The sequence below is a fragment of the Canis lupus genome, chromosome 3, assembly GCF_048164855.1.
Source record: "Canis lupus baileyi chromosome 3, mCanLup2.hap1, whole genome shotgun sequence".
NCBI lineage: Eukaryota > Metazoa > Chordata > Mammalia > Carnivora > Canidae > Canis > Canis lupus.
In genome coordinates, this window is record NC_132840.1 from 78,944,138 (window position 1) to 78,960,143 (window position 16,006).

The 16,006-nt window shown below is 37.1% G+C and overlaps 1 protein-coding gene across 1 annotated transcript; it reads right to left on the reverse strand.

Annotated features, from left to right (window-relative positions):
* Window positions 1–7,421: 7,421 nt before the first annotated feature.
* Window positions 7,422–8,354, reverse strand: LOC140625460 (olfactory receptor 8D1). The gene has a single exon (XM_072812740.1). It carries the CDS (start codon window positions 8,346–8,348, stop codon window positions 7,422–7,424), a length of 927 nt encoding a protein of 308 aa, XP_072668841.1. The 5' UTR covers window positions 8,349–8,354.
* Window positions 8,355–16,006: the final 7,652 nt, after the last annotated feature.

Below are 16,006 nucleotides of genomic sequence, written 5' to 3' on the forward strand. Positions count from 1 at the left end.
TCAGATGATCTGGAAGAGGATTCCATGTGAATTCACACACTATATATACCAGAGATATACAGAACTGACTACATTGGGAATGAGCAAATGAAAAGATACCACATAGCACCTTCAGCCATTGCAAAGAAAATAAAGGAAGGAAGGAAAATAAGAAAAGTGAACAAAATAAATGAAACCATTATTTTTTTGTCAAGGACTACTGCACATATCCATGAACACCTCTTCTTTTTTTTTTCCAAAGATTTTATTTATTTATTCATGAGAGACACTGGGAGAGGCAGAGACAAAGGCAGAGGGAGAAGCAGGCTCCCTGTGGGGAGCCCGATGAGGGACTCGATCCCAGGACCACAACCTGAGCCAAAGGCAGATGCTCAAATGCCCCACCTCCTCTCTTTCTAAGGAGACAGCAGGTACCTTGTTCAGCAGAGACATGAAACTCCCATAACACCACAGATACAATATCATATAGGTTATAATAATCAAAAGCTAAGCAATTTCTTCCATTTAAAATTAGGTTATTCTGGGTTGCCTGGATGGCTCAGTGGGTTAAGCATCTGCCTTTGGCTCAGGTCATGATTTCAGGGTCCTAGGATCAAGGACCTGGTTCAGGCTTCCTGCTCAGTGAGGAGTCTGCTTAACTAACTGAGCTACCCGGGTGCCCCCATCGTATGATTTTTCTTTTTCTGGTTTCATATTCCCTACTACCTGAAGCAAATGACCAGGTGCAATTATTCCAGCGTAACTGAGTTTGTCCTTGAAGGATGAATAGATCAACCAGAACCCAAGTGGCTTCTCCTCCTCTCATTTCTAGGGATATATGGGGTCACTGTAGTGTGAAACTTTAATATATGATCCTATAGTCTCTTTCAGTTCCAAGCTCCAATCTCCCATGTATTTTTTTCTCTGGAATTTGTCATTCCTAGATCTTTTTCACCGCTAAGTTGTGACCCCCAGACTCCTGGGAAGTTTTGTATGGGAGCAAAAGGATGTATCTCCTATTCTGGTTGTATGATATAGCTTTCTTTTTCTTTGTATTTTTGCTCTTGCCAAGCAAAAAATCTCCTCACAATATCTCTAGGTGAATTCAATCTGTTGGCAATAGCTAACATCATCATCTCTTACACCTTCCTGTTCTCCAACATTCTTAAAAAAAAAATAGAAGACTTTTATTATTTATTTGAGAGAGAGAGAGCGAAAGAGAGAGAGAGAGAGAGAGAGAGAGAGCAAACCGTGGGAGGAGCAAAGGGAGAGGGACAAGCAGACTCCATGCTGAGTGCAGAACCTCACAAGGGGCTTGATCCCATGACCCTGAGAAGCTACCTCTTCCCTCATTTAATCCTCTTCTCCCTTGCAAGTGTTGCTTCTCTAAGATTACATCTTGTATACTATGCCTACTTTTTAGATTTTTTTTCCTCTAGTTAATGTTCTGGTCTACTAGGTCTACTTTTTCAGTATTTTTTGTATGTAAGATAGACTTAATTCTCAGGGACCAATACCTTTGCTTGTTTCTAGTGTCATTTTTTTCTACTTACAGATAATTTGAAGTTGGTAGTGCTCTCTATCACCTAGCTGTGCTGAAGGAGAGGTGTTTATGTGGTTTTACTTGTTCCACTAGTTGATCTATATAGCTTTGAGGAAGGCAAACGGAGAGATTCAAATATAAGCAGGTATCATTACCTCAGCTACCCCCAAGTTCTGGACAAAATACTTTACAATGAAAAAGACATAGGCAAGTAGCCAAGTAATATATGGTGACATTTTCAACATAATTGGACATTAGGGAACTGCATATAATGAGATACTATGACATGTTCACCAAAAAGATTAAAAGTGAAAAAAACTCACAATACTATATGTTGACAAGGATCCAGAGTAGTGGGAACTCACATACATTGCTGATGGCACTCTGGCATTATCAACCACCTTGGGAAACAGTTTGGCCCTGTTTTCTAAATGTAAATATTGTCTAAAGCTAAATAACCTATTATACAGCTCAGTAGGTATATGCCGAGGAGTGGCTATATACCCAAGAGGAATGAGGATATATAGCAACCAAAAGACAAGTAAAAGTATATTGATAGAAGCATTAATCATAATAGCTCCAAAGGGAACATATTTCTGAATGTCCCTCACATAGGAGAATGGATAAAATATATTTTATTCATACAAATGGAGACTACAGAAACATACCACAACATGCACAAGTCTTTTTTTTATTTATAAATTTATTTTTTATTGGTGTTAAATTTCCCAACATATAGAATAACATCCAGTGCTCATCCCATCAAATGCCCCCCTCAGTGCCCATCACCCAGTCACCCCCACCCCCCACCCACCTCCCCTTCCACCACCCCTAGTTCGTTTCCCAGAGTTAGGAGTCTCTCATGTTCTGTCTCCCTTTCTGATATTTCCCACTCATTTTTTTCTAACATGGATAAGTCTTCTAGAAAAATTCTTGAGTAATATAAGCTAGATACAGAAGAATATACATGGTATGATTCTTCATATGAAGTTCAAAATAAGGCAAAACTACTTAGTTGTGCTAGTGCTGCCTCTTGGAAGGAAGTGGATACGACTGGGAAAAAGTATGAGGAAGCCTTTAGGTGTGAGGCTAATAGTCTATTCATATCTTTATCTGGATAGTCACTAAATAGGTATAAACATAATTAAAAATTCAAGGATTTGTATTCTTAGTGCATTTTGTGTATATACACATATAAAAATTCATGAGATACAGTGGAAGAATGTCCAAAAATGCTTAGAGGAGAAGAGAGACTCCTCCAGTACCCCTGCACTCAAAACAGACACACACCAAAATGACTTTGGAATCATCCTTAAAATATTATCCTTATTCATTTGTATGCTATATGATTATTGTAGTTGGAAAAGGAAAAGAAAGATTGTTAATGCGTTAGAGAATTTTTTTATCCCAGTGAGTCATGTATGTGCATGCCATTTGCCATGCATGTCTTTTTAAATTTCAATATACATTGGATATGATCCCAAGTATTATTTTTGACTGCTTTTTCTATTGTATATTTATACTATGTTTTATTTCAGCTTATATCTGAGCGTCATTTAATTCATTTTTACAATTATCAATAGTACAGCAATAAATATCATTGTAGCTCTGTCTTTGCCAATATGACTTTTATTTTTTAAGCATACATGCCTAAGAATTCAATAATGTGGTAAAAGCTCACAAAGAATTTACAATTCAATATATTTAATATATACTATCAACTATCTGATATAAAGTAATATAGATATTTAAATATGCATATTATTTTGTTTTATTTGAACTTTTATTACTACTAATAGAGTTGGACAAATTTAATGTTCTAATTTGGATTCATATTTTTTATATTTGTTCACTGAATAATTTTTGTCTACTTTCCTATGGAATATGAATTTTTTTGTATGAATTTATAAGAAGATTTTATATATTTTTATTTTGGTCAGCTAAAATCCTTTTGTTCATTTCTATTGGTTCTGACCTTTCCTTCTGGAGGAAACAATAATCCTAATAAGTTTATGAATATTTGCTGTGGGCTTTTCATAGATGGCTTTTAAGATGTCGAGGAATGTTCCCTCTAAATGTTTTTAACCATAAAGATGGTCTTCTGTCATTTTTTATAAGACTTAGAATTTTTGTCATAACTTAATTTTGAATCTTCTATCTGTCTTTATTCTATTTTTATTCAGCACAGACTTGCCTTTTTCTTTTCCTGAATTGATTGGAATGTGTTTTTCTAAATTCTAGAAGTCCATGAAAAGGGAATGAGACACCCTTCCTTCATTCTTGATATTCTCATCCAGAGGAGGGAATATCTATTACTCTAACACTCCAGATCCGTTTCACACCCTAAGTCACTCCTCCTAGGGAGGTACATTGACTTATCTGACTGCTGAGTTTCAGAAAAGAAATGATTTCTTTCTTTTTGAAAATTAGCATACTTTCAAAAAGAATATATTCTTGGTTACTCTTTCCCATGCAATTCAACCTCTTTGTGGAGACTTGCAGAAATCCTGTCCTTTCTATGATTAGGAAATAAGTTTGCCAAATTCTAGAGCTTAGTTTTGAAAAATTCATCTGCCCCAAAATATATCTTTACTACTAATAAAGATGTAATAAAGATATTTTGAAAAAAATAAAGATATTTCGATCTTCACTCAACAGATTGCTTATTTACCTTTTCTATTAATGCAGAACAAGCGCTATATATTTTACTTTCTCAAACTACTGTATTTTGTATATTGGGTCATGGTTATAAAGAAGCTAACAGGAGAAGTAGATTTAGGAGCAAAAGTGCACATAGGAGTTCTGGGGTTTTGATAGAGGGGATTTTGATTCAGTGGCATGAAGTCACACATATTTTGCAATATTTTATAGTTTATAGTTTGTGCATAACTTTAATAAGATCCCAGCAAATGGTTATGAGTCTAAAGCCCTCACAAGGGGGAATCCTAACCTTCATAGGTGCAATATGCAGCAGGTTTGTTCAAAGGTGAATGAATAATTTTCTGCAGGTGTCCATTCACTTCTCCAGAGGCCACACTGCGAGTGCTGAGCCTTAAGCAAAGACAGAGGAAAAGTCCCTTGAAAACTGTGAGTTAAGCAAGCCTCCACAAAGCCCTGTGTCCTATGGTCCTTGTCAAATGTAGGTTGGTAAATTAAGCCAATTTCACCAATTGCACAAGCAAATACTGCTGCAGCTTCAACTTGGACATACAGAGGAAGCTTTTTCCCAGACAGGTAATTATTTCATTATAGGGAGAAGAGAATCTTTTCATATAAACTTTTATTGGACAATTAATTGTTGGTTTCACTCTATCTTGAAGCCATGTCTTCAAGAAATAGTTCCAAGATTAGTATGACAGGGTTGTTAGGCTGCTTTAAATTGTATCACTCTTTTATGTCGCCTCAATTTGCCTTTGTGATCCAGACATGGCACTGTGGAGGACCTAACCTTGAATTCTTGTGGCTTATGCATAGGCTCAAGAGTCAGCTTCCACTGAATGGGCTCAACTTGTCCCTAAACTTCTTAAATACAAAAGTTCTGACCAGGGCTTTAGCTTCTTGTCTCTAATCAAGAGCTTTCCTTTAGGATGGTAGATTTCATTAATAAACCAATAAAAATGGGCTGGGATCTTACCATAAAAAGGATATTGTATCTTATATTGAGAAAGAAAAACAGCTCAGTGAAATTATTGCAAACCTAAAGACTAAGGAGGTAGCCTAGGGATCCTGGGTGGCTCATCGGTTTAGCCCTGCCTTCGGCCCGGGGCGTGGTCCTGGAGTCCTGGAATCCGGTCCCATGTTGGGCTTCTGCATGGAGCCTGCTTTCCCTCTGCCTGTGTCTCTGCCTCTCTCTCTCATGAATGAATAAATAAAATCTTAAAAAAAAAAAAAAAAGAAGAAGAAGAAGGTATTCTAAAGATCTGGATGAAAGATTCTACTTATAGGAATCAAGTCTGCAGAGGAAATTGAATTATTTGTAAAGGTTGCTTCTGCATAACAGAAATACTATAAAAAAGAAATAAAGTAAAACATTTAATTAAACTAGAATAATAGAGGGAGATAAATAGAGCAAGGGGACAGGAGGGAAGGATAGGGAAGGGATTCTAAATCTTTGTGGTAGATAGGACGCCTGGGTGGCTCAGTGGTTAAATGCCTGCCTCCAGCCCAGGGTATGATCCTGGAGTCCTGGGATCGAGTCCCACATCAGGCTCCCTGCATGGAGTCTGTTTCTCTCTCTGCCTATGTCTTTGCCTCTCTCTCTCCTGTCTGTCTCCCATGAATAAATAAATAAAATCTTTAAAAATAAATAAATAAATACATAAATAAATAAATAAATAAATAAATAAATAAATAAATAAAGCAATCTATGCGGTAGAAAATAATTTGAAGGCCAAGAACCTGAATCCAGGAAACTATTCACTGCAATATCAAAACCACTAAAAAGCAGTAAATAGTACATGTTTGCTTTAAAGACAGAAAAATCTTAAAGGGTGGCAATGTCTGAGTAGACACAGACATTACCTGGATCCTGAGAAATCATGAAAGAAATATATGGAGCAAGGCATAGGGAAGAGAAGACATATTAAGGAACAGGTGGCCAAGACCATGGTAAAGTTCAGGATCTCATTAAACAAACCAGTGGGAAGGTGTATTCTTGGTGGGGATGGTCAAGAGGAGGAAGCTGAAGATAAATAAGCTTTGTTAGAATTTGGCAGTGAAATTTGGGCAGATCTAGACCTACTGATTTCACATTTCTCAGGTAGAATGATTTCCCAAGATGAAATCTAGAGATTTTTTTTGGCAAAGGCAAAAAAAAAAAAAAAAAAAAAAAGTAAAGGGAGAAAGGCAGCTAATTTCAACTGCTGGTTAAACATGTAACAGTGAGTGAGGAGAAGCAACATGAGATGGAAGTTAAAATTCTAGAAATTCCACAGAACATTCCTTAGAGGTAGAGGAAAGCAAGTGAGGACTGCAAAGCATCAGAGGCATGTTTCATTATAGCCTCCCCTCCAAACAACAAACAAACAGAACACATGAGACCTAAAATGTATGGAAATCCAGGAAAGACATCATCTAGAGTGTGTGGTACTTACTTGTGCAGTGAGGGCACAAGCTCAGAAACATCACAGTTCAGTTCAGGAATCCACTGAGAACAATCTCCAACTGAAACAAATGTGGGGGTTACCCTCTCTGTGGGGCACGTTTCACAAACTTTATTGCAACAGGTAGTGGAAACCCCACACAGCCCTGAAACTATCTGCCCAGAGGTCCCTTAGTACAGAACCATTGTATCATGAAAGAAAGAGAGAGAGAGAGAACAAAGAAATGGAACAGAAATGAAGAGATTCTGAATATGCTGAATTAAAAAAAAGTAAGAGTATTTTGAGTGAGACTTACTGACTAGAATTGCCATTCTTGTTCCATAACTGTTTTTACAAACTTCTTTCTTTCTTTCTTTTGCCTATTTGTCTCATTCCCTCAAGAATTAATGGAGATCTGGGATCAAGTTACATATCTATTAGCATTCTTGTCAGGGAACAACTGAGCACCACCTACACAGCAGGTATTCCATAAAGCAAACACAGGATGTTGGGGGGGTGGGGAAGACTAACACTGGAGAAAATAAGAATTCTCATTCCTCTTCTACCACAGTAAGTTAGGAAAAAATAAAACTGTCTAAACCTCAGTTTTCCTGCCCCAAAATAAGAACACTAAAACTTGCTTTACCAAACTCCTTTTCATTTCATTGAGAAAATGGAATCAATTACAGATGGAGAAGTATTTTAAAAGTCCAGATAGTATACATATCATGACAGGCTAACAAGGAAAAATGAACAAAAAAGGACATACTTTGTTGAAACCTTAATTTCTCCCACCTATAAATCTCCAAAAGCAAGACTCATTTCTTCACCAAAACCTTCCTCAATGCTTTCTTGACATCCTTGTTTCTCAGACTGTATATTAAAGGGTTCAGCATGGGGATCACTGTGGTGTAGAACACTGAGGACACCTTCTCTTGTTCCAGGGAATTACTGGAAGGGGGCTTGAAATACATGAATGTGATAGACCCAAAGAAGATCCCCACAGCCATGAGATGAGAGCTGCAAGTACCAAATGCCTTGGACCGGCCCTCTGAGGATCGGATTCGAAGGATGCTGTAGAAGATGAAGGCATAGGAAATGCAGACGGCCAGAGTGGGTACCAAGGTGTTAAATCCCGCAATGATAAAAAGCAGAAGCTCATTGAGGTGTGTATCGGAGCAGGAGAGATTGAGGAGAGGAAGAACATCACAGAAGTAATGGTTGATGATGTGGGATCTGCAGAAAGACAGTTGCATCATGGCACTTGTATGGGCCACGGCGGAGAGAAAGCCCAGGCTGAAGGCAACCAGCACCAGCAGTGAGCACACTCGGGGGGACATGACCACACTGTAAAGTAGGGGGCTACAGATGGCAACGTAGCGATCGTATGCCATCACGGTCAGGAGGTAACCCTCAGCCACTACAAAGACCACGAAGAAAAAGAGCTGTGTCATGCACTCAGAATAAAGGATCATATTCTTCCTCCCTAAGAAGTTCACCAGCATTTTGGGGGTAATGACAGAGGAATAGCAGAGATCGATGAATGATAAGCTGCTGAGGAAGTAGTACATGGGGGTGTGAAGGGAAGGGCTCAGGGTAATCAGGAGAATCAAGCCCAAGTTCCCCACCACCGTCAGGATATAGATTCCCAGGAACAGGAGGAAGAGAGGCTGCTGGAGCTCTGGCTGCTGTGTTAGACCCACTAACACAAACTCGGATGCTGCAGAATGATTTCCTGCAACCATTCTTCTTTAGAGATCTCTGTGGAATTGGAAAAGAAGAAGTATATTAAAGTGGATCTTTACTCTCTGTCTAAACAAAACCAGACCTGCAAAAGGAAAGTCCAGAAACAGATACTGAATCACAGCTTTCATTATCTCTGGTCCTGTCTCCCTAAAGCACCCTGTCCTGTGTTTATATTAGTATGTACTTTTTGTTTTCCTTTGTTTCCTATGTTTATATTAGTATGTACTGTTTATTTTCCCCTGTTTCCCCCTTCCATTCATAGAGCCTTTAATTAACTTCTTTCCAGTTAACTTGCTATGCTTGTATATATTACACATGCACACACATACACATTTTGTAATTTGCTTAGAATGTAGAATACTATTATTAACACAATTTATTTTTGCATCTTCCCTTCTCAATTAAAAAAAAATTCTTACAACATTCCTTCAAAACAACTGATGAACATAAACAGTGGTATAATATTCAGTGGTGTAGATATACCACTAACTATTACATCTTCTTATTGATAAGTTAACTTTTTCCTGGATTAAAAAATGCTACTATCAAATACATTGTCATTTAAAAGTGTACATACACATACCAGTGTTTTATTACCGTGAAGTAATGTCCCAAGGGAGATATTTATGGGTCAAAGAGATTATAAATTTTTACTTCATATAAATAGTACAATGTTGCTTTCCAGAAAACTATAGTAATATACACTTTCTGTAGCAATACATGAGTGTCCTTTTTCCTGCATCCCCACTAGCAATATGCATTAGCCATTTTTGCCAATGTGTTGATTGTTGTTACATGATGAATCATTATTTATTGATTTGTCCTTTTTTATCTTCTAATGAAAATAAACAGATTTTCATAGGACACTGGCCATTCGAATTTGATCTATAAATTGCTAATTGTGTTATTACTTTCTTCTTAAATTGTCTATTACAGAAGTTAAACTGTCCTCTGAATCCTTTCTTTCAGATTTATTGCTTAAGAATTGTTTTCACTTGTGGTATCATTGCTGTATACATTTTACAATCTTTAAATAGCCACATATATTTGATATTTTTAACTTATAGATTCCAGATTTTCAGTCTTGATTGAAAATATTTCTATAAGTGAAATTTAGAGAACGTTGATGAGAAAATGAAGTTCTAACAGTAGCTTGAGAATGTAGAGATGTGCAGGAGATTTACATGAGGTACAGGATGGTCAGAGCCTAATTATATGCACAGAATCATCATATATCTTTTAGTCCTCTTGGTTAAACCACCAGTATCACAGTGCTAAATTATTTTCTTTAGGAGCATGAAAAATAAATCCACCAACTTAAGAAATATTACCATGCTAATATTGTCCCTGGAACATAGTATGTACTTCACTAAATGCATTTGTTCTTCATAAAAAAAATCTGGTCAGAATATTACTCAATTAACTTCTCTCGCCAACATGTGGCCCACAAATTCCTCTGGGGGTCAGAAAAAGAGTAGAGTCTTAGGTGATGTGAGAACAAGCCAAAGTCATCTGAGAGCCAAAGAATGTGAATGTTTCAATAAGGAAAGTAGGGAAAGAGCCCAGGCTTGGGGTCAAAGGCTTATTGGTGGGAAATTTCCAAAAGGAACTCCTGAAATGGGCCCAGGATGATGTCTAATAGTCATTACTGAACAGCAAAACAGATTGTGCTTGCTTAGAAAGCAAGACAGAAAATGATTCTCCTGAAATGCTCTGTTGCCATTTCTTCAAGGGGAATGAAATAGGCTTCCTATTGACAACTACTGAGGATACATGTTTGAATTTTGTGAGGGCATTTATAATACCTAGAGGAGGTAGTCTTCCTACAGAAAAGGAGACCAGAGATGATAATGATTATTCTTCCTCTTCCTCGTTGATTGTATATTGCTTCTAAGTGCTTTACATATATTATCCTACTTAAGTTTTCAAGAACCCTTGAAATAATAGGTACTATTTCTAATCCCTATTTTACAGATAAAATACTGTGGTGCAGAGAATTTAGGAGTAAAGTCAGGAATTAAAACTAGGGAATCTTGTGCCAGATTCCATGTTCTTTTCCACCAAGCTCTTCTGCTTTTCCTTAAAGGATGGACTAAATCTATTATTAACATCTCTTGCTTTCTAACTTATTACAAAGCCTTAAGAGACAGACAGACAAGGAGATTTGGACATTATGAGATGTTATAGATGGATGTTATAGATGGTTCAGATTTCAAAACTTCCAGGAAAGGACAAATCTTGATGATGTGAAAGAACAGGAGCATAGGGTTCATGTGTTGTGAAGAACATGGGGACAGCATACACCCTGAAGTAGTTTAAAACAAGCCTAATAGAAATCCAATGCAAACTTCTGGATCTCATAATTTTACCTAACACTGACTGTGGCTTAAAGGAAATACATAAAAGAAAAACATTTATTTTTGGCATTTGAAGAACCTGCTATCTAATAGAATACTGAGTGTACTCAAAATTATTTAAAGGACATTTTCCATAGCACCCTTAATGGGGCACATTGTGGCACTCTGTTCATAGCCTAAGGCAACATTTCCCAGGCAATGCTCACAATGTCTTGTGAAGAAAAAGAACAAAAGAAACCCAATAGATGTGCTTCCATTTTCAGATATTTCCATCTGCCTCTCTTGGAGGTCTACTATAAACATATGTTCATTAAAGGCTCTGAATAGTGCAGTAGAAAGAAATCTGTTCAACTATGTTAACTCAGTATTTATATTTATTTGATAATGAAATTGTTTTAAGCTCCTTTAGGAGCTTAACAAGAAAGAACTTAGATCCTGTTCAGCAAGCCAGTGAAAAAGCTTTGATATCAAAGGAGGCTTATATTAAGGGCTGACCTCACTGTAGATCACTTTCCAACATGAGGCAAGTCATTTAACATAAACCTCAGTGTTTCAATCTGTGAAGTGGGAATGATAATACCCACTTCAAAAAAATATTGTGATAACTAAAATAATGAATTGAAAGGTTCATTATCTAAAAACACTACGGTTGTCTGGTGGTGCAGTTGGTTGGGTGACCAACTCTTGGTTTTGGTTCAGGTCATGATCTCAGGGTTGTGAAATTGAGCCCCGTGTTGGGCTGCTCACTTAGTGCGGAGTCTGCTTCTCCCCCCTTCCTCTCCCCCTCCTGCTTGTGCTTTCTCTCTTTTTTAAATAAATAAATCTTTAAAATAAAATAAAAAGGCTAATTAAAATGTAATTTTTTAAAAAAGAAATATATTCACTATAGAAAGGAATACAATACGAAAAGACAGAAATATACTGCCTTGGCATGAAGAAAGGCATGTGTTTCTTCTTCATCCTAGATCTTTCACCTTGGTATGATAGTGAAAATATTTTAAGCATTTGGAGTGGTTAGGTTTTAAAACATTTGTGCCTCTAGATTTGGAAATTTTGAGAGGGATTGGAAGTGTTAAGTCATTCTGGGAGGGAGCTGGAGAATAGAAGGCTCTTTATCTCAAAAGGTGTAAAGCACTTTGGCAAGTGATTCCAAAACCAGCAGGAAACAGAGCATTAACTAAACAGGCTGAAAGAGCTCTTAATCTATCTTATACTGGCATGAGAATACTCCTTCAAGATATATGAGGGGTAGGGAGGGATGTTTAATATTCTGTCCAATAATTAATACTCTACCTGCAGTTGTATCTGCCTTTGTATCTATAACTCTAAGAGACTTGTTGTGTGGGCTGGTGTATAAGAAGACAAGGAAAATGAATAAATACATAGATAGGAAGCACTTCAGGAAAGGAAAACCGTCAGAGTCCCATGGAAAGTCCAGTGACATTCTCCACACAAGAGCTGGATGAACTTAGACTGGGAATCATTTCTGCAGTAGGTTGTGATCCAATTTATAAAGAAGAAGTGACAAGGCAACATGAATGGAAGACATAACCAAGTAGAAAGAATAGTGGGGCAAGTGCTCCTGGTAAAACCAAAACATTGCATATGGTTAGCATTGCTCCTAATCACTAACTACCCTTCTATTAGATGGAGTACAACTGCCACAAATGAAACTGGCCACTTACCTGGTTCCGAACAAAGATTGAAGTTCTTAGGCATTGTTTATTTTGCTCATAACACAGATCTGTGCTATAGCCAAGAAAGAGAATAGCCTCTTCTGTTGTCTAACATGCACATTTATATGTCAATGACTGAATTATTTGATTGGCTGAAAGTAAAAGTCGAAATTCAACTGGTATTACTAACTCTCTGGATCTTGAAGCAAATCCTACTTAGCTTCTCTAGTCCTAAAAGCAAGAGGGTAAAGTGAGATGCAAATTTTATTTGAGGTTTATTAAGCACACAGATATCAGTAGAAATACTTAACTCTCCTGCACACGCAGGTCCCTAAAGACCTACTGAGCCTAGAGATTACTGCTGTGCTCACTATTTAATAACCCTTTGCAAAAATGATATTATCTTCTCACCCTCCTCCCATTGCTATATTTCCCAAGAGTAGTAAATGTGCTTTCTTATTTTATGTTTTCAAGTTACCAATGGGGATTCTGAAACACAGAGAAATTGCATCGATGATTCTCAAAAGTCTGCAGGCAGTTACTGGTTCTTCACTACTATTTCATCAGTCGGTTTTTTTAAAAAAGGAGAAAATAATGAAATGTAATTTTTCCCTAATGCTAAATTGATTCAACTTTTTGTCCTTTATTTCATTTATTTATTTTTTATTGTAGTACATCTATCTATCTGACACAAAATTTACCATTTTAAGTGTACGGTTCAATGGCATTAAGTACATTCACACTGTTATGTGATCATCATCCCCATCCATCTCTAGGAGTTTTTTATCACCTTCATCTGAAACTCTGTGTTCATTAAGAAATAATACCCCATCCTCCCTCTCCCAGCCTCTACCAACCACTTTTCTACTTTCCGACTCTATGGATTCGATTACTCAAAGTACTTGCATATGAGTGATATCGTACAATATTTCTCTTCTTGTGTTTGGCCTATTTCACTTAGCATAGTGTCTTCAGGATTCATCCAGGTTGTAGCAAGTGTTAGAATTCTTTTTTTTTTTTAATTTATTTTTTATTGGTGTTCAATTTACTAACATACAGAATAACCCCCAGTGCCCGTCACCCATTCACTCCCACCCCCCGCCCTCCTTCCCTTCTACCACCCCTAGTTCGTTTCCCAGAGTTAGCAGTCTTTACGTTCTGTCTCCCTTTCTGATATTTCCCACACATTTCTTCTCTCTTCCCTTATATTCCCTTTCACTGTTATTTATATTCCCCAAATGAATGAGAACATATAATGTTTGTCCTTCTCCGACTGACTTACTTCACTCAGCATAATACCCTCCAGTTCCATCCACGTTGAAGCAAATGGTGGGTATTTGTCATTTCTAATAGCTGAGTAATATTCCATTGTATACATAAACCATTCTTTTAAGGCTGAAAAATTTTTCATTGTATGTACATACCATATTCTGCTTATACATTTATTCATTGATAGAACTTGGGTTGTTCCCAGTTTTTGGCTCTTCTAGATAATGTTCCTTTGAGCATGGGTGTATATAATGTTCTTTTGAGAAAAGTACTCTGTGTTACTCTGAGGAAGTCAGTGAGGCTCTCTGACACTCAGTTTCGCATCAATAAAGTAACAGGACTTAAGCAAAATATTTTTCAAATTTCTTAGTGCTATAACATTAAAATAAGGAAGACCTATTCCAAAAGCAGAAGGTCATTTTTTGTGATTCAGCTAGCCTTTTATTCAGAAGTCATGTTAAATTTTTTTAAAGTTTTTATTCAAATTCTAGGTAGTTAACACACAGTGTGATATTAGTTTCAGGAGTATAGTATAGTAATGCAACACTTCCATACAATACCCAGTGCTCATCACAACAACTGCACTCCTTAATCTCCATTACTTATTTAACCCATTCCCCCACCCAATTTCATTCCAATAATTGTTCATCATGAGGATGTAGAAAAAGCCCTGGGTTGACATTCAAGAGACTCCAACTCCAGTCGTGGCCTGTGATCTGTGTTTAATTTTCTCATCTGTAAAATAACCCTATCTGTTTCACAGGGAAGTCATAAAATGAGATATGACACAAAATTAAAATTTTGTAAATTATGAAGCACTATAAGTAGGAATTAATAAATTCTACAATGCAACTCAAAGATAGCCCAGGACATATCAATAATTAATCTTCTGCCATTCGTATATATTCTCTCTTCTCATCCATGCAGATATCTTCCTGGACAAAATTATTCTGCATGAAAGCAGTGGTGGAGATGAGTTGCTGGCTAAGTATGTCACATAGGACCTACTCCTGCTGTCTTAGAAACTACCAAAATAAAATCAAGAAGGTCAAATAAGGGGCACCTGGGTGGCTCAGTGGTTGAGCATCTATCTGCCTTTGGCTCAGGGCATGATCCTGGGGTCCTGAGATCAAGTCCGGCATCAGGCTCCCTGCAGGGAGCCTGCTTGGCCCTCTGCCTATGTCTCTGCCTTTCTGTGTCTCTCATGAATAAATAAATAATCTTTTTTTAAAAAAAAAAAAAAAGGTCAAATAAAATGGAAGAGACTCTACTTTTAATCAATCCAAGGAATCAAACAATTCTGTGAGCAAAAAGAAGTAAGATCATTATGACTGGTTCCAGTACTGGTACTAATTACTAAGAACCCATCAATGCCCCTAATGAACCTTTAGGATATAGAATATGAAACAAAGATATCATTTTTATATATTGACAAATTTTGATAATAGGTTAGACTCAATAAATAACCTTTCTCTGGGCATTTAGACATGTATCCGGAAAGAATTACAGTAACATTTTGTGGTTTTATGACTAAGAGAATTTGAGCCATTTTTTCCATGCTATTGCTTCAGCCAGACCTCTAAGAATTCCAGACAGAATATATAATTTTAAACTAATCTCATAGATCCTTGTTTCCTGAAGAGCCTGTGGTAGGCTGAAAAATGACTCCCACGGATATTTACCTCCTAATCCCTGAATACTGGGAATGTTACCTTATATGTCAAAAAGGACTCTGCAGATGTGACTTAATTAAGGATCTGGAGATGGGGAAGTATCCTGGATTATCCAGGTAGGCCCTAAATGCAATCAAAGTTGTGCTTATGAAGTAAAAGCAGAGGGAGATTTTTCACAGCAGAAGAGGAGGCAATATGACCACAGAGGTAGAGATTAACGTGATGCAACCACCATCTAAGGCAAATGGTGGCACCGGAAGATGGAAGGGGCAAAGAACAGATTCCCTCTAGAGTTTCCAGAAGGAACTAGGCTCTGCCAACACCTGATTTTGGTCCAGTAACACTAATTCGGATGTCTGATCTCCAGAACTAGGAGAGAATATATTTCTGTTGTAATGTGTTACAGTAAGGTCATGAAATTCATACAGGGCCCAACACATTCCCACGCATTTCATATTCCTAGGTATAAGCTGTGTATGGATCAAAAAATTAGCAAACTGAGACTGGAGGCAGTATAGGATCTCATCCCACATACAAATGGTGGGGGTATGGAAATGTGAAATGTGAGAAAAAGTCACTTAATTTGAGAAAAAGTGTGCCTCTGTGTAACTTTCTCCCACTTAACCTAGTTATGCCCTATGGCAAAAACAAGTTCCACAGCTAAAAACCTCAGCCCTTCTAT